The sequence below is a fragment of the Megascapheus bottae genome, chromosome 11 (assembly GCF_031878675.1).
Source record: "Megascapheus bottae isolate mThoBot1 chromosome 11, mThoBot2.hap1, whole genome shotgun sequence".
Classification (NCBI taxonomy): domain Eukaryota; kingdom Metazoa; phylum Chordata; class Mammalia; order Rodentia; family Geomyidae; genus Megascapheus; species Megascapheus bottae.
This window is the reverse complement of record NC_143519.1, coordinates 60631277-60657499: the sequence shown is the minus strand read 5'-3', so window position 1 is coordinate 60657499 and position 26223 is coordinate 60631277. Positions and strand designations below refer to the sequence as shown.

At 38.9% G+C, this 26223-nt stretch overlaps 1 protein-coding gene across 3 annotated transcripts in view; it reads left to right on the top strand.

Moving 5' to 3' along the window:
* Atp8a2 (ATPase phospholipid transporting 8A2) overlaps positions 1 to 26223 on the top strand; it is a 445427-nt gene that overhangs the window by 132333 nt on the left and 286871 nt on the right. For all 3 annotated transcript variants that reach the window (XM_090342380.1, XM_090342381.1, XM_090342382.1), the window contains exons 21-24: positions 593 to 677; positions 2829 to 2968; positions 6487 to 6625; positions 13288 to 13352. In XM_090342380.1, coding sequence (XP_090198506.1) covers positions 593 to 677; positions 2829 to 2968; positions 6487 to 6625; positions 13288 to 13352 — 429 coding nt within the window. The remainder of the gene's footprint in view (positions 1 to 592; positions 678 to 2828; positions 2969 to 6486; positions 6626 to 13287; positions 13353 to 26223) is intronic.

Here is a 26223-nt window from a genome sequence, read left to right as displayed (position 1 = left end):
GCCATCGATGTGACAGGAAATTTTACAACTTTACTTATACAATGAATTACAGTCAAAATGCAGACAGTAAAATGTCTAAAAATACCTTCGGTTGTAGATATAAGGTGCATGTGAAATGTGTGTTTAGACTTGAGCCTCATCCCTGAGAGGTCTCATCTATGTAAATATTCTAAAATATGAAAAAGTGCTAAATCTGAAACATTGTGTCCCAACCACTTCAGATAGGGATATCCAGCCCCTAATCTCTTCCAGAGGGTAAGTCTTGGAATTATGTACAGGCATATCCATTGTCATGTCCTTGATTATTCTTCTGGCTCCTAGAGTCCTGCCCAATGTGTTTTGCTTGACTTTTAAGATACACAGCAGAAAAGGTTTTGTTGAACACGTCCATACCCCCCACCCCCATTTTATTGCTCAAGAGCATGCTTGAGCCCAGCCAAAAACTCTGTTCCTAGTTGCCCAGTCAAGTATTTTCATGTACATTAGATAAACACCTACAAAACAAAGCCAGGGTTAGCATTCCAAATGGGAGATGTACTCAAGGGTTGGCCCGAATGAAACACTTCATGGCGAATGTTTTCCTGTTTTATAGGATAACGTCATTTTTGAAAGACTTTCAAAAGACTCAAAGTACATGGAGGAAACATTGTGCCATCTAGAGTATTTTGCCACAGAAGGTGAGTCTCGGACATGGTTTTTTTTCTTTCTTTTTTTTGTTTTTTTTAATTAGCTATGGGGCTTGAACTCTGGGCCTTGGAGCTGTCCTTGACCTCTTCAGCTCAAGGCTAGTGGTCTACCATGTTGAGCCACAGTCTTATTTCCAGTTTTCTGATGATTAATTGGAGATAAAAGTCTCATGGACTTTTGTGCCCAGGCTGGGTTTGAACCATGATCCTCAGATCTCAGTATTCTGAGTAGCTGGGATTATAGACCTAAGTCCCCAACATCTGGCTCAGATGTGCTGCTTTTAACCTTTACAACTATACTTACAAATAAATGTTCGTGATGATTGCATTGGCAGGCAAGTCTGTAAATATGTATCCTTCTTAAAATTAATTTATCTGTAAGTAGTTGCACAGAGGTTCCAAATCAACATGTCAATGTATGGGTACAGTGCATCATGATGATCAATGCCACCTCTTTCATCATTCCCCTCCATCTTTCCCAATTCCACCAGCTCCTCAACTTACCTCCTTCCACTTTTACACACATACATTGACTAGCATGGCTATATATGCTCACTATTTGTCTCTCCATTCATCTGTCCCTCTACCCTTTGACCTCCCTACCCCCTGAAAATATGGTTCAGCTTCCTGGTATACATTTTGTTGTTTGAAGGAGTTATGTCATTGTAATATTCCCTAGTAAATCCCATACTTAGATAATATGTTTATGTATATATGCATATGAACCTTATATAAATTTATAATTTATTTTATAATTTAGACCTAACTTCCACATATAAGAGAAAACATGTACCCCCTTTCTCTATGAGCCTGACTTATTTTACTCAGGTGCATTTTTGTGCAATATTTAGCTTGTTTCACAGAAACAGATTTTTTCAGGTGCTTTCTTTATCTCCCCTCACATCTATTTTCTGTGCCTATGGCATGAGAAAGTAGGCAGCGAAGTCCAAATCTGCATATAGACCTGATCATAGCAGGGTGCTCACTATACCAAGAACCATCTTGCAGTCATTCTCATTCTGAGAAAATTGAGGTGATCATTTTCTTGACACACACACTCCCCTGCACCCCTGTGCCAGTCCTGGGGCATAAACTCAGCCCGGGTACTGTCTTTGCACAAATCTAGTGCTCTATCACATGAACCGTAGCCTTACTTCTGGATTTTTTTTTGGAGGATTATTGGAGATTAGAATCTCAGGGACTTTCCTGTCCTGGTTGGCTTCCAACCATGATCCTCAGATCTCAGCCTTTGGAGCTGCAAGAATTATAGGTGTGAACCACCAGTGCCCAGCCTTCCTGACTCTGTCTTAGTCTCTTATGACATTGGCTTCTCCATGGCTTCAGGAAGGAACAAGTCATTGGACCCACATTGAACAGGAAAGAAGCTCTTAGGAAGTCTTCACTCAGCAGACACCCAGTTTCCTTGTTGCTGATGGTAATGATAGCAGGAGCCAGGCTAAAGAGGTGACTGTACTTTGTCCCCACGGTGTGTTCCTATGGCCACACAAATTTGCACATGTACACACACACATACACACACACATACACACAAACACACACCCCTGAATAGGCAGAGCTGCCTAAAAGCCTGCTCTTTCATGTGATAGCACAATTGGGCCTTTTGTTTTGTTTTGCTTGCCAGTCCTGAGGTGTGAACTTAAGACCTGGGCACTGTCCTTGAGCTTTCTCAAAGTGAGCATTCTACCACTTGAGCCAAAGCACCACTTCTGGCATTTTCTGTGTATGTGGTACCGATGAATCCAACATGGGGCTCCATGCATGCTAGGCAAGCACTCTACCACTAGGCCACGCTCAGCCACTATTGGGCTTTTTATGGCTTTGTCCAAGCACACTTTCGGCTTTCTTCCTCTATTTGCTGATTCCTGCCAACTATGCAGGGACATGTGGATTATCCACAGCTCCTATATCCCATTGTTATGGAAAATATATTCCTTCACATAGGCAGTTTGTGCAAGAATGCAGTAACATTTAAACATTATCCTTTTAGGTGTGTGACCTTAAAAATAGATGGTGTCTGTAACTTTTTTTTTTTTTTTGAGATCTAAAGAAGAGCCACATGATGAGGCTAGGAAGCAATGTATTCTGCTTACCACAATTCACCAGTGGCTGTCTGTCTTGCAGGCTTGCGGACTCTCTGTGTGGCCTATGCTGATCTCACTGAGAATGAGTATGAGGAGTGGCTGAAGGTCTATCAGGAAGCCAGCATCATACTGAAGGACAGAGCTCAGCGCTTGGAAGAATGTTATGAGATCATTGAGAAGGTAACCACACCCAGACTAGCACCCTTAATGCCCAGTGAAGGACTTAAATACTTTTACTACTCAATAAAACCTTTCAATAGAAATCACTTTGTTCTATAATGAAAACTATCTTTTATTGTAAATGTATCAATGAGAACTTAAAAAATCATTTCTTTGCTTCTATCTATCTATCTATCTATCTATCTATCTATCTATCTATCTATCTCTTTCATTGCCAATGTTGGTACTTGAACTAAGAGACCTTTCTTTCTTTCTTTCTTTCTTTCTTTCTTTCTTTCTTTCTTTCTTTCTTTCTTTCTCTCTCTCTCTTTCTTTCTTTCTTTCTCCTTTTTTTCCTTTCTTCTTTCTTTTTTTGTCAGTCATGGAGCTTGAACTCTGGGGCTGGGCACTGTCTCTGAGCTCTTCAGCTTAAGGCTTTTGCTTTACCACTTTGAGCCACAGTGCCACTTCCAGTTTTCTGGTGGTTAATTGGAGGTAAGAGTATCATGGACTTTTGTGCCCCGCTGGCTTTGAACTATGATCTTCATATCTCAGCCTCCTGAGTAGCTAGGATACAGGTGTCTCACTTGGGTTTTTTGCTCTAGTCTGATGCATGTTCACTTCAGCCACAACACCACTTCTGGATTTCTTCTGGATAATAGGAGATGAGTGTCAAGGACTTTTCTGTCCAGGCTGTCTTCCAATCCGAACCCCTAAATCTCAGCCTCCTGAGTAGTTAGAATGTAGTTAATAATAGTAATTAGTAGTAGACATGAGCCAGTGGCTATCTCGGAGCTATTTTTTTTTTTGGCCAGTCTTGGGGCTTGAACTCAGGGCCTGAGCAATGTCCTTGGGCTTTCTCAAGGCTAGAGCCCTACCACTAGAGTCACAGCGCTACTTCTGGCTTTTTCTATGTATGTGGCACTGAGGAATTGAACCATGGTCTTCATGCATGCTAGGCAAGCACTCTACCAACCACTAGGCCAAACTTCCAGTCCTTTCCCAGTTATTTCTTTGCTTAGTTTATACTGGCTGTCTGAATAATGTAGCTGCCCTCAGTTAAGTATTCATGACTTTGTAATGGATATTAAATATTAGTCAAAAGCTGCATTGATGACTTTCTGGCTTTGTGGAAGATTAGCCTTAATGAGGGTTCTTTGAGCAATCAGAATGTTAGACTAGTTAGACATGGTGCATAGTAGGAATTCTCACATTTCTGATGTGTTACTATTAATATTCCATGTTTCCTCGCTTGATTTTGTTTTGATGCTTGTTTTTTAGTGTATCCCAGGTATTAGGTAGTTTTGTACTATACAATTCCTTTGAATGTGGAAGCTAGGTTTCAACTTTTTCAGTTTTATGGAAGCAACCTATGGATCATTGATTTTCCTGTTTCTATAACTTTGAAGCCATTGTTTTCTTTTTTGTTCCTTTTATTTGTTGATTTTTAGCATCTCTTTATATTTCCTATTTTAAGTTGTTTTTTTCCAGTTCTGGGCTTGGGATCAGGGCCTGAGCACTGTCCTTGGACTTTCTCAAGGCTAGAGCTCTACTACTTGAGCCTCAGCACCACTTCTGGCTTTTTTCTATGTATGTGGTACCAAGGGTCTTTGTGCATGCTAGGCTAGCACTCTACCACTAGGCCAAACCAGTGGCCCCTACTTACTTACTTACTGTCTGTCTGTCTGTCTATCTATCTATCTATCTGTACTTGGGCTTAAACCCAGGACTCTGCCCTCTTTCTTGGCTTTTTTGCTCAAGGCTAGCACTCTAAAACTTGAGCCACCCATGCACTAAGAGTTTTTGGAGAAGAGTCTCTTGGATTTATTGCCTGGAGTGGCTTTGGACCATGATCTTTAGACCTCAACCTTCTAGGATTTTAGGCATTTGCTACTTGGGCCTGGTTATACTCAGTTTTTATTTGAGTTTTATATTTAATCATTTACATTTTTTTTTAATTTAAAAATATTTTATTTTTATTTAAAATATTTTTTATTTTTAATTGTATATTTAGTCATTTTAATGGAATCAAGGTAGTGGTAGAACTGAATCCAGGCAGCTGGGCACGGGTGGCTCATGCCTGTAATCCTAGCTACTCAGGAAGCTGAAATCTGAGGATCACGGTTCAAAGCCAGCCCAGGCACTAAATTCTGTGAGACTCTTATATACAATTAACCACCAAAAAACCGGATGTGGTGGTGTGGCTTGAGTGGTAGAGCACTAGGCTTGAGCTGAAGAGCTCAGGGACAGTGTGGAGCCCCAGAGTTCAAGCCCCATGACTGAACAACAAAAAACTGATTTGCCCTGCTTTCCTGTAGAAAAAAATAAAAGAGGCTGTGTTGACTATCAAATTTTGCTTAAACAGCCAAGGTTCTAGAATATGAGAATGTCCTTGAAAGTGTGTTAGACTTATACCACATAGATAGCCTATGTTTATAGCCAGATAAAAGGGAGTGACATATAGAAATAATATGATTGGCTATAATCAGCATTTGCCTCATATGGACAAATTTCAGTCCCTGATTGGCAGAAGGTTCAATTCCTTTGGTTGGCTAAGATTATTAGGATATATTGTGAGGTTAAATAAGTTTGTTTGCACAGCAAGTTAGGTTACAACTCATATGTATGAAGTCTACTTTGGGCTACATTTTGTCACCTAAGTATAGAAACAAGATCAGGTCAAACTTAAAGATATTCAAAACTATGTTTAGTATCTGGAAATTGGTTTAAATAGCTGTCCCAACTATGTGGTGCCTGGCTTATATATGGTAGATACATATGAAGTGGTTTGATTTTTGAGTGTTGTGTAAAAACTCAGTAGAAATGGTAAGTGGTAGGCAGACTGTCTGCACAGTCTATCTGGAATCTGCCAGAACAATATCCAAAGCCTGAGAACCTAGAGGTTCAAGCACATTGATACCTACCCTTAGCCTCAAGTGGCTCTCCTGTGCTTTTAAGAGACTGCAAGGGCAGCAGTTTGTAAGTCATCAGCCTTCAGATGCTTTTGTGTTTTCTTTAGCCATTTAATGGTGCTTGGGGATTAATCCAGGGCCTCAGTGCATGCTCTGTGACCCTTTGCTGCATCTCTATTGCTCCAGCTTTCAGTCCTAGCATCACCTGTACTTACAGATGTGTATGGCATCTAGAGTTGATTATTCTCATAGGCTAAATATTGTGATAGCTTACCCATTAGTGGAACAAGACAGGGTATATGGGTCAAGCATTGTTAATGCCAGGATAACCTACTTACATTCTCTGTTGCTTGGATAATTTCTATCCTCACTGCTGAAATAGTGAGAAGTGAATGATGGGTGTTGGTTGCCTCTCTGTGTGAGTGGGGGCGGGGGTGTAGTGGTTTGAACATGGTGAATACTTGGGCAGTGCCACACATCTAGATATCATGCATGCTTCATCTATGCCATGGGTTTAGAAGAGTAAGATAAGTGACTGAGAATATTTCACTTGCCTGTGTCACAGCTGTCATTAATGCTGATCTTAAGTCTGAACTAATCTTCACTAGATGGTATTTTTTATTCTAGAATTTACTGTTACTTGGAGCTACAGCTATAGAAGATCGCCTTCAGGCTGGTGTTCCAGAAACTATTGCCACATTGCTGAAAGCAGAAATTAAAATATGGGTTTTGACAGGAGACAAACAAGAAACTGCAATTAATATAGGTAATCATTTTTAATTGATTTTTATTTATCAAAGGATTACAGGTACATTAGCCAGGTAAAAAGTACATGTCTTTTGGGGCGATGTCACCTCTCTGCTCATGTTTTCCCAGTTTTTCCCTCTTGTCTCCATGCACGAGTTGTGTAGTTCATTTTCAACATAGTGTCTAGTGAGGACTACTGCTGCGGTTGCTTACCCTTGGTCCCTCCATTTCCATCCGCCCCCCCCCCCCCGCAAAAGACATAAACAAGATAAAAAGAAAAGAAAAACAAAGAGAAAACCTCTTGTTTCTATTTCTTGAGGTAATGTTCAAAAAATTCTGTAATGTTAATTATTTTTGGTGTGCTATATGTGTTGGCACGTGCATATACCAGTACTGGGGCATAAACTCAGGGCCTGGGCACTTGCCTTTAGCTTCTTCATTCAAGGCTAGCACGCTACTACTTGAGCCACAGCTCCATTTCTGACATTTTGGTGATTAGTTGGAGATAAGAGTCTCACTGACTTTCCTTCATGGCTGGCTTTGAACCATGAGCCTCAGATCTCAGCTTCCTGAGTAGCTAGGATTACAGGTGTGAGCCACTAGCACCTGGCTATATATATATATTTTTAAGAAATTAAATTCACCTCAGAAGGCAATAGTTATTGCAAAGACAGAACTTATTCAACAGAGCAGGTTTGAAGAAAAGAGGTATCATTTGATTAAGTTGATAGCATTCTAAAGAAACAACTCTGAACAGAACTATAGCTACTTGATTTCAGAGTTTCTAGTATTTTTTATGTGATCAATACATTAATAAATTGTGTAGTATTTTTCTCTCCAGTGCTATGGATTGAATTTGGGGCTTCTTGCATGCTAGGCAGTTGCTCTACACTAGACTCCAGAGTTACACTTTTTTTTCTTTTTGTGGTATTAGTGGTTTGAACTCAGGATCTCACACTTGTCAGGCAAGTATTCAACCACTTGAATCACACTCCCAGCCATTTTTGCTTTATGTGTTATTATTATTTTCTTGTATAGGCTCTTGTGTTTTTGCCCAGGTTGGCCTGGACCATAATCCTCCTATTCACATTTCCCACATAGCTGGAATACAGCTACACATCACCACAATCAGCATATTGGATGATAGGAGAGTTTTGCTGGCTTTAAGGAAGATTTTTTTGAAGAAAGCTATAAGAAATCAAAGTTTTCAACTTTTGATTTCTGTATTATCTTTAATTAAAAAGATTATTTTGTGCATTTTCCTGAGAAGGCATATAGTAAGATAGTTTTGACACCAGGAGCAATTAAATCCATTAGGATTTATTTGTTTCTTTTTGTTTTGGCAGTACTGGGATTGAACTTAAGGCCTTATGCTTGCTAGGAAAGTGTTCTATTACTTGAGCTACCTGTTTCTAGCAAGTAGGGACTGATACTCTTTGAAAGAGCTGTGTCTGAATCATTTGTTATTCTAGCCTTAGACTCAGAACCTGGGCATTGTTCTGTGGCATTTTTCTCTCAATTTTAGAGCTGTAGCTCCACTTGTAGCTTTTTGGTTGTAAATTGGAGATAAAAGTCTCTCGGACTCTTTGAAGCCTGGTATGGCTTCAAATCATGATTTTTAGGTCTCAGCCTCCCGAGTAGCTAGAATTACAGGCATGAGCTACTGGAACCCAGCCTGAAAGTTAAAAGCATTACCTTTATTCAGTTGAACCCAGACCCTCAAACATTGGGCAAGCCTTCTACTGCTGAGCTACACCTCTAGTTGAAGAATTTGTTTATTCAGTAGTTGCACAAAGGGTTATAATGCCATAAATCAGGTTGGAGAATTTAGTTTTAAAATGTAACATGTAGGAAATAAAAATACTTAGTCAAATTAAGTTCCAGGACATTTGTATGTCTTATAACCAGTGGATTTTCTACAGATAGACTAATTGTCTTGCTGGTGGAATTTACTAGTTTGAAACTGGCTTGTTGCCAGGAGCCTGCAGTGCTGGGTTTCAGTTTGTATTAACTTGATGTATTTTGAGGAGTCGGCAATTTTCATTTTTAGCTTAAAAATTTGGCATGGACTAGTCTAAAGTGAAATTTCAGATGTGGTGTCTGTGAATCACGTAGTTGTCATTTCCTTATTAGCACTGGATAAGACATCCATTAAATAGCTGTAGATAGATGAGGAGTTTCAGTCTATTTTTTCTAATTAATGTAGAATGAATGAGAACAGAATCTCAGTGCTCATTCCATCTTAAGTCATTAGTTTTCATCTCAGAGTATTTGAGTTGGGATTCTGAGTTTCTCAATATCCTCAACTTTTGTTATTCATCAATTGCTACTTTTCCTCTTATTTATTTATTTTTTTGGCTGATACTGGAGCTTGAAGTCAAGATCTTGCATTCTCACTAGGCTTGTTTATGACTCAGGTGGTACTCTTCCATGTATATCAGATGGCTTTGTGCTGGTAAATTGGAGATACAGTATCCTGAACTTTCTGCCTGAGCTAGCTTTAAATGGTCATCCTCTGGATCTAAGCATTCTAGGTCACTAGGATTACAGGCATGTGCACCCAGATTTTGGCTTGATATATTTTTATTTTATTATTTAATTTAATTTCTGTGTCTGTCTGGGACTTGAACTCAAACTCAGGGACTGGGAGCTGTTTCTTTCCTTTTTCACTCAAGGCTGGCCCTCTACAACTTGAGTTACAGCTCTATGTCTGACTTTTTTTGATGGTTGACTAGAGATTACATGGACTTTCTTGCCTGGGATAGCTTCAAACCATGATCCTCATATTCAGCCTCTTGAGAAGCTATGATACAAGCATGAGCCATTGGCACTTCTTGACTACCAGTACTTAGTATGAGTTCATATAAGACATATTATAGATATGAAACAGGTAAGATTGTATGAATTTTAGTATAGAGGTTAAACATGCTGCTATTTGTAATAGTTACTAGCAAATATTACAAATTATATGTCACCACATGAATTTTAGTATAGATGTTAAACATGCTGTTGTTTGTAATAGTTACTAGTAAATATTACCAATTATATGTCACATACTATGCAAACCCCTTTCCCAGCACCATGAGTGCATCCCAAGGAGATGATCATAGATCCTGGGGGGATATATATATATGTATATAAATACATATATATGTGTATATGTATATATGTATATGTATATATGTATATCTGTGCATATACATACACACACACACACACACACACATATATACACACACAGAGATCAAACTGAACAGAGATATGGAATAACTCAGTCTGGGCCAGCTGGGTGTAAGGACGGCTTTAAATCTGAGCACCTAGCCATATCCAGAAGGAAAAACATGTTGCAAAAGACCAGGGAAGGCTTCACAGGTGTGGTAAATTGAAACTTGAGCCTTCAAGAATTTCTTTTCTATTTTCTATTTTTAAAAATACTGTACAATAGTGGCTCATGCCTGTAAACCTAGCTACTCAGAAGGAAGCTGAGATGGAAGGATTGAGGTTAGAAGCTAGCCCTGGAAAGAAAGTCTTTGAGACTCTTATCTCTAATTAATCAGCAAAATGCTAGAAGTGGAGATGTCCAAGTTGTAGACTTCCAGCTTTTAGTGAAAAAAGCTAAGCAAAAGGGCTAGACCCCAAGTTCAAGCCCCAGTACCAGCATATAAATAAACAAGTAAACAAATCAAATCCTGCTCTTTGAGTTCTTTGAATGTTGATTATGCTCAGGGTGTAGAAAAATGAAAAAAATTGTAGTATGCTGTTAATTTCAGCTGTAGTAAAATGTGAAATCTCAGAGGTGTTTCTCCCAGTCATTTTATGGCCATCTCGTTAAATTGTGAGATTAAAGAACCAGACTTCAATTTAGAAGTATGGTTTGACTTTCTCTACCTGGCTCTTTGCCAAGCGTTGATCTCATGTTATCCCCAAACTTTAGAAATCAAATGCACCAAACTTGGATTGGTGTAATATAATTTACTATATTAGTTAAATCAGTTAACTAGGTTAAACTTCAATGGTCTATATAGAGCAAATGTTCTGTGTGATAATTCTCTAAGAAAAAAAATCACACTTCATTTTCCAAATTAAAAAACAAAACCAAAATAGGCAAGCTAATCTGTCTTTTCTTAGGAGCCTTTGTTGTGTGTACTTAAGTTCACCCAAGTATCAGTAGTTTTATTTCTTGTCCTCATACTCTCCTGCCAACCATGGTGACAAAAAAAATACTTAGGATTTTTCCATAATATTGTGGTATAATTTCACTTGTCAAATGGCATTTTGCCTAAATTGCAAATGCTAAAATAAAGCAGAAAGCTGGGACATAAAAATTGAGAGTTTGCCTCTGCAGCTGTTGTTCAAATAAAATACTACCGGCAAATCTTTTTACATTAGTTACAGTAATCCTTTACATTGTGTGAAGTTGCTGGCAGTCTCTGAGGATGAAGGGCTAAGCCAAACATGGAGATGATCCTTTTTGTCAGTGAAAGCAATGTGTGAGCCTCTCTTCTGGACCTCATCAAAAATAATGTACTTGCAAAATGTTAATAGAAACAAAGAATTTCAGCATCCATTTCTCTTCTGTTCACCACTGTTGTTAAAATTGACTTGCAAATATGCACATAATTGTTTCATTTTTCCTCCCTCCTTTTTAGGAGGTATTTAACAGACATTTTCCATGTGGTATTATTCAGTTTCTTTAGTTTTTAAAAATACTTGGTGGTTTTATGAGAAAAATGATCTCATTTCCATGACATAATGATTGTTAAACAGCCTGTACTCCATCTCTTTTGATATGGGTTTAGAAGACAATAACTCAATTTAAAGTTTGTCTTCTGAGGTACTTTACAAAATATTTCTTCCAAGAGACAACTTTGAAGATTATATTGTACATTACAAAATAAATAAAACCATTGGTTGTTCCATATTTCCTACCCTCTGGTCAATTAAGTGTTGGTTTTTTTTTTTTTTAAGTTTGGGCTGGTAGAAGGTCTTAAATTCAGGCCTTCACACTCTTCCTAGGCTCTTTTGGTCAGCATTGACACTCTACCACTCTACCACTTGAGCCACAGCTCCACTTTTGACTATTTTTTTTGCCAGTCCTGGGCTTGAGCTCAGGGCCTGAGCACTGTCCTTGGACTTTGTAAAGGCTAGAGCTCTATGACTTTTTTTTTTTTTTTTTTTTTTGCTAGCTAATTGGAGATAAGAGTCTCATGGACATTCCTGTCCAGTCTGGCTTCACACCACAATCCTCAGATCTTAGCCTCTTGAGTAGCTAGGGTTACAGCCATAAGGTACAGGCAAACAGCTCCCAAAAGTTCTTGATTTTAATTTGTCAGTTTTAATTTCTGTTTTTTTTTTGCCTGTGTTTGAGTATTCGTAAGGATGAAAGTAGAAATTGGTATATAGGAAAGACATACAATACAGAGCGTTTTCTTGTTCCTTACTTAAATGTGCCTTTTTTTTTTTTATGTCAGTTCAGCATTACCAAGAATAGCTTTTGTGGATGTTCCATGAGGAAAACCCAGGCGGCTCCTCCTAGTTTTAGGAACCGTGTTGGATAAGGCCCTTCTTTGAGACTATACGTACATTATGTAAAGATTGAAATTTTAACTACCGAAATGACTCCTTTTGTTATACTTAATTGTTGATATATTAGTTTGAGTTGCTGAGAAAAGTACGATAACAGGGGCCTATTTCTTCCAAGATAGAAGGATTTCTTCCTTGCTCTTTCTCAATGAGAGAAGTGGAGATGAGGCAGGTAAAAGGTACCTAATTAATGTTGGTCCTTCTCCAGGGCACTGAAAGGATTTTGGGGGGGGGGGTGATTTGAAAGAAAGATTAGTATCTGGGAAGACACCAGGAGTCCTGGGTTTCTATTTCAGTTGCCTTCTGCCCCACTGAACCTGTGGATTTGAGAGAGGAGGAGCCAGGAGGCTCTTGCCTTGGACCAGGAGAGGTCCTTGGCCCAGGAGAGGTCCTTGGCTAGGAAAGAGTTTAACAGAAAATGTTTCTCCAAGGAGGAGAAAGTATTTCTCTTTACTTTGGTTTTATAATGCAATTGAAATTGTTGATAGTAATCAGGAGGTTGAACTCAGGGCCTGAGTATTAGCCCTCAGTATTTTTGCTCATGACTGGTGCACTACCATTGAAACTGTAGCTCCGTTTCCAGTTCTTTCCTGGCTAATTGGAGATTAGAATCCCACAGACATTCCAGCCCTGTCTAGCTTTGAATCTTCATCCTCAGATTTCAGCCTTCTGAGTAGTTAGGATTACAGGCAAGAGCAAATAACCCACTTTTTAATAAAGGAAATGGAGGATCTGGCTGTTGCAATAGGCATGTTTATGCTGGTTAAGAGCACGACTCAATTCCCTTTGTCTTCCTAAAGTGTTTGCTGTTGTTTTAGATAATCTAAGGCTCATTTTAATGTTATCCAAGGATAATGAGGCTAAAGAAAAATGTACAAAAAATTGACAAGTATTTGTTTTAACCTTTACTTACAAAGACTTTCTCAATCAAGTCTACTTACACTGCCTGCAAGAATCAAAATCAACTTAGGCTCACATTTCCTTCACTTTTGCCCTGCTCCTTAGTATGAATAGAAATAGTCATTCCTAAGAAAGGAGGCTGAATTTAGTCAGCTATCGAAAATTTAGGAATTCACGTGTTGTCTCATCTCCATTTAGGATATTCCTGCCGATTGGTATCACAGAATATGGCTCTTATCCTACTGAAGGAGGATTCTTTGGATGTAAGTAGTTTTTCGAAACTTATATCTCATATAATTGTATTAAATACCAGACACTGAGTTCAAGCCCCAGTTCTGGTGCTAATAAAATAAATGATGTAGCAATAGGATTCATATGCATTTAACTGCCCAACAATAGATACCACCAGCTCATTGAAAATTGAACCACATGGTTCTCTAAGTACTTTATAGACAATTGTCTATTCCATGTTGGTATAAAACCACTGAAGATACTGGGCTGGGAGCTGATTTAAGGGTAACCAATGATCTGTGAACTTGTTTGATATGAAAATATGAGCTAAATATGATATTTCATTTGTTAAGACTTCTAACAGGACCAAGTCCAGTGGCTCATACCTGCAGTCCTAGCATCTTTGGAGATCTGAAGATTATGGTTCAAAGCCAGCCCGGGTTTTGAATCTGTAATCCTACCTTCTCAGGAAATCTGAAGATTGCTGAGATCTGGAGATTGTGGTTCAAAGCCAGCTTGGACAGGAAAGTTCTTGAAACTCTTAGCTACAATTAGCTGCCAAAAAGCTGGAAATGGAGTTGTGGCCTTGCTCAAAAGAAGCTCAGGCCCTGAGTTCAAACCCCAGGACAGGGACACACACACACACACACACACACACACACACACACACACACACACAGATGTATTATACACATAAATGGACGTGTTATCGAGACTCCTTTGTATAACTATTTGAAGATAATAACAGAAAAGAACTAAGGCCAGAATTTTAGATTATGTCCCATCTTCTGGACTCTGCTCTCACATGTTCTGGAGTAGTGAGGAAATATCCCTTGTATGCGAGATCCCCATCAGCCTAGCACTTCCTGTCATCCAGGTCTTTATTTTTCATTGGAAATACTGCATGTATTTATAAAAATTGTGAAATACATCCTAACCATTTGAAATGCACATTAAGTACAATCATTGTTGTACAAACATCCCCAATCTCCATCCCCAGAGCCCTTTTTAATTGTCTAAAATTTTGTACCTATTAGGTTACAGCACACCATTCCTACTTTCTTCCAGTCCACAGAAGTAATTCTTTTTCTTCTACGTGTTTCACTATGTGTTGCATGACTATCTTATATTATTGGTTTCCTGTAGTGTATCTGATTATTCTAGCTGATTTATTTCACTTAGCACAATGGTCACAAGATTTCCTGATATTGTGTTTTATATATATATATATATATATATTTTTTTTTTTTTTTTGCCAGTCCTGGGCTTGAGCTCAGGGCCTGAGCACTGTCCCTGGATTTTCTCAAGGCTAGGGCTCTACCACTTGAGCCACAGCACCACTTCTGGCTTTTTGCTACGGATGTGGTACTGAGGAATCGAACCTGGCTCTTTGTGCATGCTAGACAAGCACTCTACCACTAGGCCAAACTCCCGGCCCCAATACTGTGTTATATTTTAATATAACTTTTTTCCCCTCAATTTTTTTTTTGTCTTTTCATTTGAAGGGGTCAAACTTGGTGTTGCACTTGCTAGGCTAGTGCTTTACTACTGAGTCATATCCCGATTTCTTTTTCTTTTTAAGTCTGAGTAGTACTCTGTTTTGTATGTGTATATTTTGTGGATCCATTTATCTGTTGATGATTACTGGGAGTTTTTCTATCTTATGGCTATTGTGAATAATACTGCTATGAGAGTGAAGGGATAAGTAACTCCTTAAGACCCTATTCTCAGTTCTTTAAGAGATGTGCCTACAGGTGAAGTTGATGAATTATATGGCAACTTGCCATTCCCCCCCTCCCTACCTTGTTTTCCTGTGTCAGTTCTGAGGCTTGATGTTGGTGTCCCTGAGGTGGTTTTTTTTTTTTTTTTGCCGGAGGCTAGTGCTCTACCACTTGAGCCACAGCTTCCTTTCCAGCTTTCTGGTGGTCAACTGGAGATAAGAATCTTACAGACTTTTCTCTGTTCAAGCTGACTTTGAGCCATTATCCTCAGATGTCAGCCTCCTGAATAACTTCTTCTTCTTCCTCCTCGTTGTTTTTTTTTTTTTTAACCAGTCTTGTGGCTTGAACTGAGGGCCTGGGCACTGTCCTTGGGCTAACACCCTACCATTTGAACCACAGCACCACTTGCAGCTTTTTCTGTGTATGTGGTACCAAGGAATGGAATCCAGGGCTTTGTGTATGCTAGGCAAGCATTCTACCACTAGACCACACTCCTGGCTCCAACATTTCACTTTTTGAAGAGCAGACATATTGTTTTCCACAGTGACAATGCATTTTATGTTTCTACCAGAAGTATTGACAAAGGTTCTGACTTCTCTACCTTAGCTAACATTTCCTTTTATTTTGCCACCTCCTCCTTTCCTTCTCTTCCTTTCTTCTTTCTTCTTCCTCTTTTCCCCGAGCTTCTTTTTGTTTAAGGCTAATGCTCTACCACTTGAGCCACAACTCCACTTTCAGCATTTTTGAATAGTTTACTGGAGATAAGTGCCTCATGGACTTTTCTTTCTGGGCTGGCTTTGAACTGTAATCCTTAGGTCTCAGTTCCTTAAGTAGCCAGGATTACAGGCAAGAAGGTGAGAGCCAATGGTGCCTGGCGGCGGTGGCTGTTGCTGCTGCTGCTGCTGCTGCTGCTGCTGCTGCTGCTGCTGCTGCTGCTGCTCCTCTTCCTCCTCCTCCTCCTCTTCCTCTCTGGCTGTCATAATGAACATGAGAGTATTATCTTATTATAAGTTTTGATTTGCATTTTCCAAATGGCTAGTGATGACACTTGGCATCTTTTCATGTACTTTTTGGTAATTTGTAAATCATCTTTGGAGAAAATAGATGTTCACTCTGTACTCATGTTTTACAATTAATTTTTTGGCTATTGTAAAATATTTGTCATTTATCTGTCTTCCTCTATAATCTCATAGGATGTAAGATCTGTGAATAATGGTCTGTTTTTTTTTCCTTTAAATTGGACAACTTCACCTTCAAGATAATGCCTCTTATACATTAGGAACTCAGCCCAACAAACAGACAGACTTAGGATCATACTTTTTAGCTATAATAAGAATTTCTGTTTACAGTCATTCTCATGAGATATGGACCAAGTGTACACTAATATTAAGAACAAGTTAGAAATCAAGGTAAGCCCTAATATCTGTAGGAAAAAGTTCATCTGTATACATTTGTACAGTTTGTACACTGTACATTTGTACACTATGTACAGATGTACTGTAAAAAACCATGGAGGTCCAGGGCTAAAGGATCCTCAGGCCCTTAGGTAAGTCTGTGCAGACTGAGTGTACTTGAAGCTGCCCTGATTGCTAGTCATTTTCAAGGAATTTACAACTTTACAGCATTGTATCCTTTTTTTAGGGCTAGTACAGACAAACCTCTATTTTCCCTTTTCCGGTGTGAATCCAGATGTTGGAACTCAGGATCTGGGCCCTGTTACTAAGCTTCTTTTGCTTAAGGCTAGCACTCTACCACTTGAGCCACAGCTTCACTTCCAGCTTTTTGGTAGAAGTCTCACTGACTCTCCTGCCTGGACTGGCTTTGGGCTGTGATTCTCAGATCTCAGCCTCCTGAGTAGCTAGGATTATAGGCATGACCTACTGATGCCTGGCCTATTCTCGCTTTTTGTAAGGTGCTTTTTTTTTTTTTTGAATCAAGAAGATGGACTCCACTTTTGTAAGGCTTCCAGCCTTGACTAAACTTTTTGCTTCCCTGGGCCAATGAGCAATGTCTGATGCCACACTGAGGTTTTCTTATCTGTATTTGAGTTCCCTTTGTGTATTTTTTTTCTTTTTATTTATTTATTTTTTAAATTATTTTTATTGTAATTAATAAAAGGGTTACATGATATTTGCCAGATAGAAGGTGCATTAATTCACATACATTGATACCCTTTTACATGTCTTGGTACCCATTACCCTTCCCCCAACCCCCCTACCCATCTTGGTTTTCCCCCCTTCCCTATCCAATTTCACCTTTGTGTATTTTTTTTATTTTATTTATCTTTTATTTTATTTATTTTTTTTAATTTTTTTATTGTAATTAGTAAAAGGGTTACATGATATTTGCCAGATAGAAGGTGCATTAATTCACATACATTGATACCCTTTTACATGTCTTGGTACCCATTACCCTCCCCCCCAACCCCCCTACCCGTCTTGGTTTTCCCCCCTTCCCTATCCAATTTCACCTTTGTGCATTTTTTAAAAACATTTTTTATTTTAATTAATAAAAGGGTTACATGATATTTGCCAGATAGAAGGTGCATTAATTCACATACATTGATACCCTTTCACATGTCTTGGTCCCCATTACCCTCCCCCCACCCCCACCCCTCATCTTGTTTTCCCCCCTTCCATATCCAATTTCAAAAAACCAAATACAAATATATCCAATATATCAGATAACAAAGTGAGATACTGTAACAATATGAGATAACTAAGGGACAGAAAAAGAGATGAGAGATAACATAGTATATTAAGGACAACAATCATTCATTATATGGCTTTTGTTTCAATATCCTGGAGGTCCTTTCAATTAGCTTCATATTATATGGCCTTATGTATGAAGGTTTTGCTCTGTTGCAAATCTCTGCTAGTAGAGCCCAAGGTTTCTACAGATTATGACAAATGAGGGAAACCATTGAGCCTAAGTTCCTTTGAGTCTGGCTTACTTCACTTAATAAGATTTTTTTCTAAGTCTTTCCATTTCCTTCCAAATGGGTCGATGTCATTTTTTCTGACAGCAGCATAGAATTCCATTGTGTACAAATACCACATCTTGTTAATCCACTCATCAACTGAGGGACATCTAGGTTGGTTCCATATCTTTGCTATGGTGAATAATGCTGCAATGAACATTGTTGTGCTAGTGGATTTAGTATGCCCTAGTTTCTGGATGGTTGGGTAAATGCCAAGTAGTGGAATTGCTGGGTCATAGGGGAGCTCCATGTTTAGCCTTTTGAGGCACTGTCATACTGCTTTCCATAGTGGTTGCACTCCCACCAACAGTGTAGTAGTGATCCCTCCTGGCCACATCCCCTTCAGCATCTGTTGTTATTAGTTTTCCTGATCCTGGCCATTCTAACTGGAGTGAGGTGGAATCTTAGAGTTGTTTTGATTTGCATTTCTTTTATGACCAGAGATGTTGAGCATTTCTTCATGTGTCTATAGTCCATTTTTGCTAAACAGCCCTTTGTGTATTAAGAAGGATTCTTCCTTAACTGGCTTTGAGCTTTATCTTTGAGTATAACTTTAATGTGTGCAGCATCTACTGAGTAGAGGGTCACTTTGCTTTTTGGTGCTCAGATAGATTGGATTCTATATTGTTGACTAATAGCTTCCGAGGAAGATTCTTCTTTTCCTTCTCCAGCCCTCCATTCTTTGTTTTGGTTAAAGGCTTGCCTGTTGTTCTTAAATTTTCATTTGTTAAGTGTGGCAAACTGGGGGAAAAGACAAGATGACACTGTTCAAAAAGAAATCATTACTTAACTTATGTAACTGTAACCCCTCTGCATGTCATCTTTTTATTTTAAAATTTTATTGTAGGGGTAATGTGTAGAAGGGTTATAGTTACATAATTAGGTAGTGGGTATATTGCCTCTCTCACATTGATAGCCCTTATCAAAGCAGTCTTAGGGCAGCGAATTGGACAGCTAGTCAATGTTTAATGAAATTTCTAAGTTGAATATTTACGGTCTTAAGATTCAATAAGAAGTGACCAGGAAAATGTTCCCCAAACTGGAAGCACTGGATTTAAATTAAGTTTCCACATTTCATTTCTCATATAAGTGTGAGAAATGAGAACATTATTTCAAAGATCCATAACTAAAGTTCATCACCTTCACTTTACTAATATGTATATCTAACAAGGACTGTAGATGTTATAATGAGGTTTTGTTTGGTTTTGTTTTGGCTTTTTGTTTTTCCTGGTATTGCAGTTTGATCTTAGGGCCTGGGATCTCTTAGCATTTTTATTTTTTATTTTTTGCCAGTCCTAGGCTTGAGCTTAGGGCCTGAGCACTGTCCTTGGATTTCTCAAGGCTAGAGCTCTATCACTTGAGCCTCAGCACCACTTCCAGCATTTTTCTATGTATCTGGTAACAAGGAATCGAACCCGGGTATTTGTGCATGCTAGGCAAGCAATCCACCACTAGGCCAAACTCCCAGCCCCTCTCTTATCATTTTTGGTCGAGGGTATCACTTGAGCCACCCTCCCCGCCTCCCCTCCCCCAGCTTTTTGTTGGTTAATTGGAGATAAGCGTCTCAGGGACTTTCCTGCCCAAGTTGTCTTTGAACTATGATCCTCAGATCTTAGCCTCCTGAGTAGCTAATATTACAGGCATGTGCCACTGTGCCTACTACAGTGAAAATTTGTTTCTGTAATTTCGAACTTTTCAGGTTCTGACAAGATAACATTGAAGCTGTATCATATAGGAGAGATAGGGTGTTTGAAAGAAAATTAGGCATATCCCCCAGAGAAAGGCTAGATGATATAGGCTGCTGGAAAAAATGCAAATTTATGGCTAGGAGTGTAGGCTAGTGGTAGAGTGCTCACTTAGCATGGGTAAAGCCCTGGGTTTGATTCCTCAGTACCACATACTCAGAAAAAGCTGGAAGTGGCCCTGTGGCTTAAGTTCAGAGCACTAGCCTTGAGCAAAAAGTTTCTAAGGACAGTGTCCAGGCCCTGAGTTCAAGCCCCAGGAATGGAAAAAAAAGTATAATTTTAGGTAAAAAAATTAGTAATGAGAAACTAGCCTTATTAGTAATATCTAAAGAATACTACTGCTACTTTAATCCCTTATCTTTGTACTGGACCAGAAATGGCTGTGGCAGGCATGACATGGATTAGATGGGGAAATGTGGAGATCTGTAAGAAGGGGATTTTCCCTGGGGCTCATGCCTTTTCCCTGTTTTTAGCCTTTTGTGAAATATAGCCATGCATTTGTACTGGTTAAATGGATTTAGAAACTGGATTGGTTCTGGTTAAACTGACTCACAGATGTTAGCTTGAAAAGATTGTTGAAGACAAGTGAATTGAGGGAAACAATGGTAGTGTGAGCAGCTGTGATTAGATACCATTGGCTTCACAGAGGTGCTAATTCAAGCTAGTTCAAGATCACCTACTTACTGAATTAAAGTAATAATTAGAACATACAAACAAATTTTACTGTTACCCACAAAAGCTATTACCATTAGCTATGAAGCTTGCCCTTTACATATATGATATCTTGAAATAGCTTGCATATGATAGTAGGAAATTACAAAGATTAGTAAGACCTTATAAGCCAAGAATCCTGAATATGAGAATAAGGATATTCAATGTAGATAGGTTTTGGTGGCCCATATTTGTAATCCAAGTTACTTAGGAGGCTTCGATCTGAGGATTGAAGTTTGAAAACAGCACAGATAAAATATTTTATAAGACTATTATCTCCAAGTAAGCACTTGAAGTGGAGCTGTGGCTAAAGTGGTAGAATGCTACCTTGGAGCAAAATAGCTTAAGGACAGCATTCAGAACCTGAGTTCCAACCCCAGACCAAAAAAGAAAGAAAGAAAGAAAAGAAACAGAAAAAAGAATATTTAACATATGTATGTGAAAATTGAACTAGAAAAATTAAGAGGATGGTTGAGAGAGAGGGAAGAGTATTATGAAAGAGATGACATTGATTAAGATGCATTATACTCACAAATTGACATACTGAATTGGAATCTTTTGTACAATGACTTAAGGATAGTAATTAAGAAAAAGAAGTGGCTACTACCTGGTCTGGGGATGTGGTGCAATGGGGCACTTGCTTAGCATGTGAGAGGACCTGGGTCAAAGATAAGAGGTATCCTGGGCATGGTGGCACATGCTTATAATTCCAGCTACTTAGGAAGCTGAGGCAGGAGGATCACAAGTTCAATGACAGCCTTGTGAGAACCTGTGTCAAAGTAAACAAGGGAAGGGGAGCTAATTATTGTGGCCTTGTAACACTAGGTACTCAGGAGGCTGCCATTGGGAGGTACAGTTTGAGACCAGCCTGTGGTGGTAGTGGGGGAGGGGGCTTGTAAGATTCCATCGCAGTGGAAGAAACTGAGTTTAGTGGCACAAACCTGTTATCCAAGCTACTGCAAGATATGAAATATAGGAGGATTGTGGTCCAGACATGGAACCAGGAAAACAAAAAGTGAGATCCTATTTGAGAAATAATCAGCGCCCCTCCCCCAGAAAGGGGGGTGCTAGAGATGTGGCTTAATTGTAGGATGCTTGTCTAGCAAGCACAAGTTCAAACACCAGTGTTGCCAACAGAAAGAAAAAAGAGTAAAGGTTGTGCAGATGTTAGTTTAGTGGTACAGTGATTGACTATGTTGCACAAAACTCTTAAAATAATCCACACACACAGAAAAAGTAATTAAGTGCCAAGCCAATAGGGGAAACATTTCGTTTACTATCTGCAATAAGATAGATAACACATTATAGCAATAACTGAATATGAATGGAAGACCTATGGAAAAGCTTGCTAAGATTTCTAATGGACAAGTAATTGACAAAAATAGGAAAATTACTACATATTTGGGTAGCTATTTCTAAAGTGTTAATTTATGTAAAATAGAAAAGACTGCTATTTTGGGTGGGATATCAAAGGACAGATATATTTGTTCTGGGTGAAGCTTTTTGTGTGTGTGTGCTGGTACTGGGACTTGAACTCAGGGCTCAGTAACTGTCCCTGTTAAGGTGATAGGCACTCTACCACTTTGAGCCACAACTCCAGAGGTGTGTTTCAAGAACTTTTCTGCCCAGGCTGGCTTCAAATGGCAATCCTCAGATCTCAGACTCCTGAGGAACTAGTATTATAGGTGTGTGCCACTGACACCTAGTGTGAAGTACTAATTGTTTAATAGAATGTTTTATTAAATAAGCTCGCACAATCACTGATGGAATGACTGTTTAGGAATGACCATGGGATCATGTAAAAGTCTATCAGTATTGCTGGCAGAGACTACATTATGCAGAGTTCCTGTGGTAGAGTGGTAGAGTGTGGCTATGAGGTTAAGTTCTCCATGGAGGAATATGAGTGGAAGTGAGATGTACAATGTCTGAGTTTCCTATTGAGAAAGAAATTCCTGGCCTAGTTTCCTCGCTCTTTCCTTGTGCTGGCTGGGAACTGCAGGAGCTGAAGTTATACTGGAAGCAATGTTTGGAGAGCAGAAGCCTGCAACTCTTGTGAAGCAGAATTTGTAGATTCCCTCTGAATTGTGTGTAAAATTGTGGAACAGCTGGGCACCAATGGCTGTAATCCTCCCTACACAGGAGGCTGAGATATAAGGATTGAAGTTCAAATCCAGCTTGGGCAGAAAATTCTGAGAAACTCTTTTTTTTTTTTTTGGTGCTTGTCTTGAGACTTGGCTTGGGGCTTGGTTCTACTCTGAGCATTTGTGCTCAAAGCTGGTGCTCTACCACTTGAGGCACAGCTCCTCTTCCACAAGAAACTCAATATTTCCAATAAACCAGCTAAAAGCTGAAAGTGGAGCTGTGCCTCAAGTGGGAGAACACCAGCTAAGAGTGATAAAACTAAGCTACTACATCCTGGCCCTGAGCTCAGGCCTCAGAATCAGCATATCTGCATGTATGCAAAGACACGGCAGTGGGTGGGGGGAGCGGCGGGCTGTTAATGACAACAAAACTTCTAGGGATGCTTTGCTTCTGAAACATTTGGTTTTAGTGCCTGAGTCATGAGGTCCAAGAATCACCCTTGGTCCATTTAAAAACAAACCTGTACAATCTGATAGGTTGAATTAGGTCATAGGTATAAATTGTGGCAGAGCATGTACATGTGGCTCCTATTGAACATAATAACAGGCCTTTGATGGATGGGGTAGCTGCTGCTGTAGACTGCAGCCAGGATCTGAGCTCAAGGGTGGTATAGGGATAATTGAAGCAATAACATTGAGATTAAATACATAATTGGAAATGATTTTGCAGAAGAAAGCTAAAGTCTGGTGTACATTGAAGAGGAAATTATTGCAGACATGTAAATAGCTTACTGTACACTTCAATTAGAGTTTTAGTAGAAGACAAGATTCAATTGATAAATCTCTACAAGAGATTCATGTGGGAATGAAAATCTTGCTATATAGATCAAAATTCAAAAAGCTATGATGCCAAACTGAACTATGAAATAGTTTTATTCCCTTAAAATGATCTGACTATAAATATATGGAGAGTTTTAGCCATATACAATTTTTATACATTTGTCCGATGGATTGTCTGTCTCTTATTCATGTGGCATTTGCAAAAGCAAGATACATTATTTTTATATCTCAACTTGATTTTACTCAGGATTTTCTGTTCCATTGAGTCTGTAAGAGACAATCAATGTTGATTATTTCAGTAATCTTCACAGAGAATAGATGGGATTAATTTTTTTCAGTCCTGGGGCTTGAACTCAGAGCTAGGTTCTATCACTAAGGTTTTTTTTTGCTCAAGGTGAGTGCTGTAGCTGTATTCCTTGTGCCACAGCTCCACTTCTGTTTTGTTTTTTTTTTTAGTAGTTTATTAGATATAAGTGTTTCACAGATTTTCTTGTCTGGGCTTGCTTCAAATTGTGATACTTAGATCTCAGCTTCCTGAAGAGTTAAGACACCAGGTGTGAGTTACCAGTGTTTGGTTTTGGATGATATTTTTGTGAATACTAAATGAGTTGAGCAGAACAAATAAAACAAACAAAAATACTGATTATTTGACAAAACTTTTTAAGAGGTGAACTAATGTTTTTCTACAAAGGACTTAGTTAAGGACTTTAGGCTTTGTGGACCTTATGCCATAATCTTTCTTATTTTACTTAATAAAAATTAAAAAAAGATTATAAATCATATAAAATAGTCCAGAACCTAGATTTGATCTATGAACCATAGTTTACTGATCCCAAGCCAGATATATAGTATAGAAAAGAGTAGTCATATAAAAATCCAGGGGAACACTGAAGCACACAGTCCTGGAGCTTGAACTCGGCCTGAGCACAGTTGGACTTTCTCAAGGTTAGCGCTCTACGACTTGAGCCACAGCACCATTTCCAGCTTTTTCTAAGTATGTGGTACCAAGGCACTAGGCAAGCTCTACCACTAGGCCAAACTTCCAGCCCCTAAAATGAGATTCTTTACCAAGACCATCATCAATACATAGAAGGCAAGAAGAGAAAGACTAGGCAGAGGACATTTTGAGGACATAAAGGATAGAAGATGTCTAAAAGTACTAATTTTTAAAGGTACCAATCTAAAGATCTAAAATGTCTTATAAATTCTAAACAAACATAACAAATCTTCATCCTCTCCCCCACTGAAACTCAAAGAGAAGGTATTCAAAAATACTTGGAACAGTTAGGGAAAGGCTACAAGTGTAGCTCAGTGGTAGAATACTTTCCTAGCATGTGTCAAGCCCTGGGTTCTATCCCAAGTCTCATAAACAACTGAATAAATGAGTGTTCTTCAAAGCAAGGGAATATGGGATAGGGGTAGATTACCTTTTCAAAGAAAGAGCTGGGTTCTCACCAGCAGAGCAGAGCAGGTTAGTACATTCAGTGTTGGTGGCTCATGCCTGTAATCCTAGCTATTAAGGAGGCTGAGATCTGAGGATTGTTATTTGAAGCCAGCTGGGGCTGAAAAGTCCGTGTGATATTCTTATCTCCAATTAACCACCAGAAATCCAGAAGTGGTGCAGTGGCTCAAAATGGTAAAGTACTACCCTTGAGTAGAAGAGCTCAGGGACTGCATCCAGACCTTGAGTTCAAGCCTCATGACTGACAAGCAAGCAAGCAAGCAAGCAAGAAAGAAGAAAATTTAAAGAAAAAAAGAAAACATCCTTCGACCTAGAGTATTATGGCCAAAAAACCTTTGAAGAATATGTAACGGTCAAAGCACACTAGCTGGGAGTTACCCTCATATGACGCTTTTAAAGGAAATTTTAGATTGCATGTTGTACAGAAAGGAAACAATCATGATTTATTTTTCTAAAATATTTCAGAGTGGAAAAATAGGTCATAAAACATTAGTATGGAATATATTTATCAATGTCTTGAAGGCTTTAAAATATTGACTTGAGATATAATAGAGTTAGTAGGTTGAGAATAATAAGAAATAGATATCAAGTGTTTCAAATGATCGATTGTCTTGGAAAATATTTTAAAATACAGTTTTGCAGTTGGTAGGAATCTTAAGCTAATTATCTGGGTTTTTTTTGTTTTTGTTTTTGTTTTGCCAGTCTTGGGCTTGAGCTCAAGGCTTGAGCACTGTCCTTGGACTTTCTCAAGGCTAGCACTCTACCACTTGAGCCTTAGTACCACTTCTGGCTTTTTGCTATGTATGTGGGGTACCGAGGAATCGAACCCATGCATGCTAGGCAAGCACTCTACCACTAGGCCAGACTCCCGGCCCTGCACTGGTTATTTTTGAGATAAAGTCTTGTTTCTTGTTACCTAGGCCCATCTCAACCATGATCCTGCTATGTATACTTCTCAATTTAGTTGATATAACAGGCATATATCAACATGCCAACCTTTTAAAAATAGTTATTAGTGAAGATGGATCTCATTGATTTTTTGCCTAGGCTTGTCTAAAACTCTTATTCTCCTGAGCTCTGCTTTCTGAGTAGCTAGGATTACGAAAATGAGCCACCAGTGCCTGGCTGTCTTCTGTTGTGAAGCTTTGAAAAGTTGTTTAAATTGGAAATGGTAGAAAACAACTTTGCACTGAATCCAGAGTGAATTAAATTACACTTTAAATTTATCTTTAAACACTTTAACTGCACAGTGAGCCCAGTTTGTCCTGTAAGACTGCACCTGACCTTGAACATATGTTATGTTTACAAATTAGGACCTTCCAGGAATTTAGAAGCTGCAAGATTGAATTTCTTATGAAGAGGG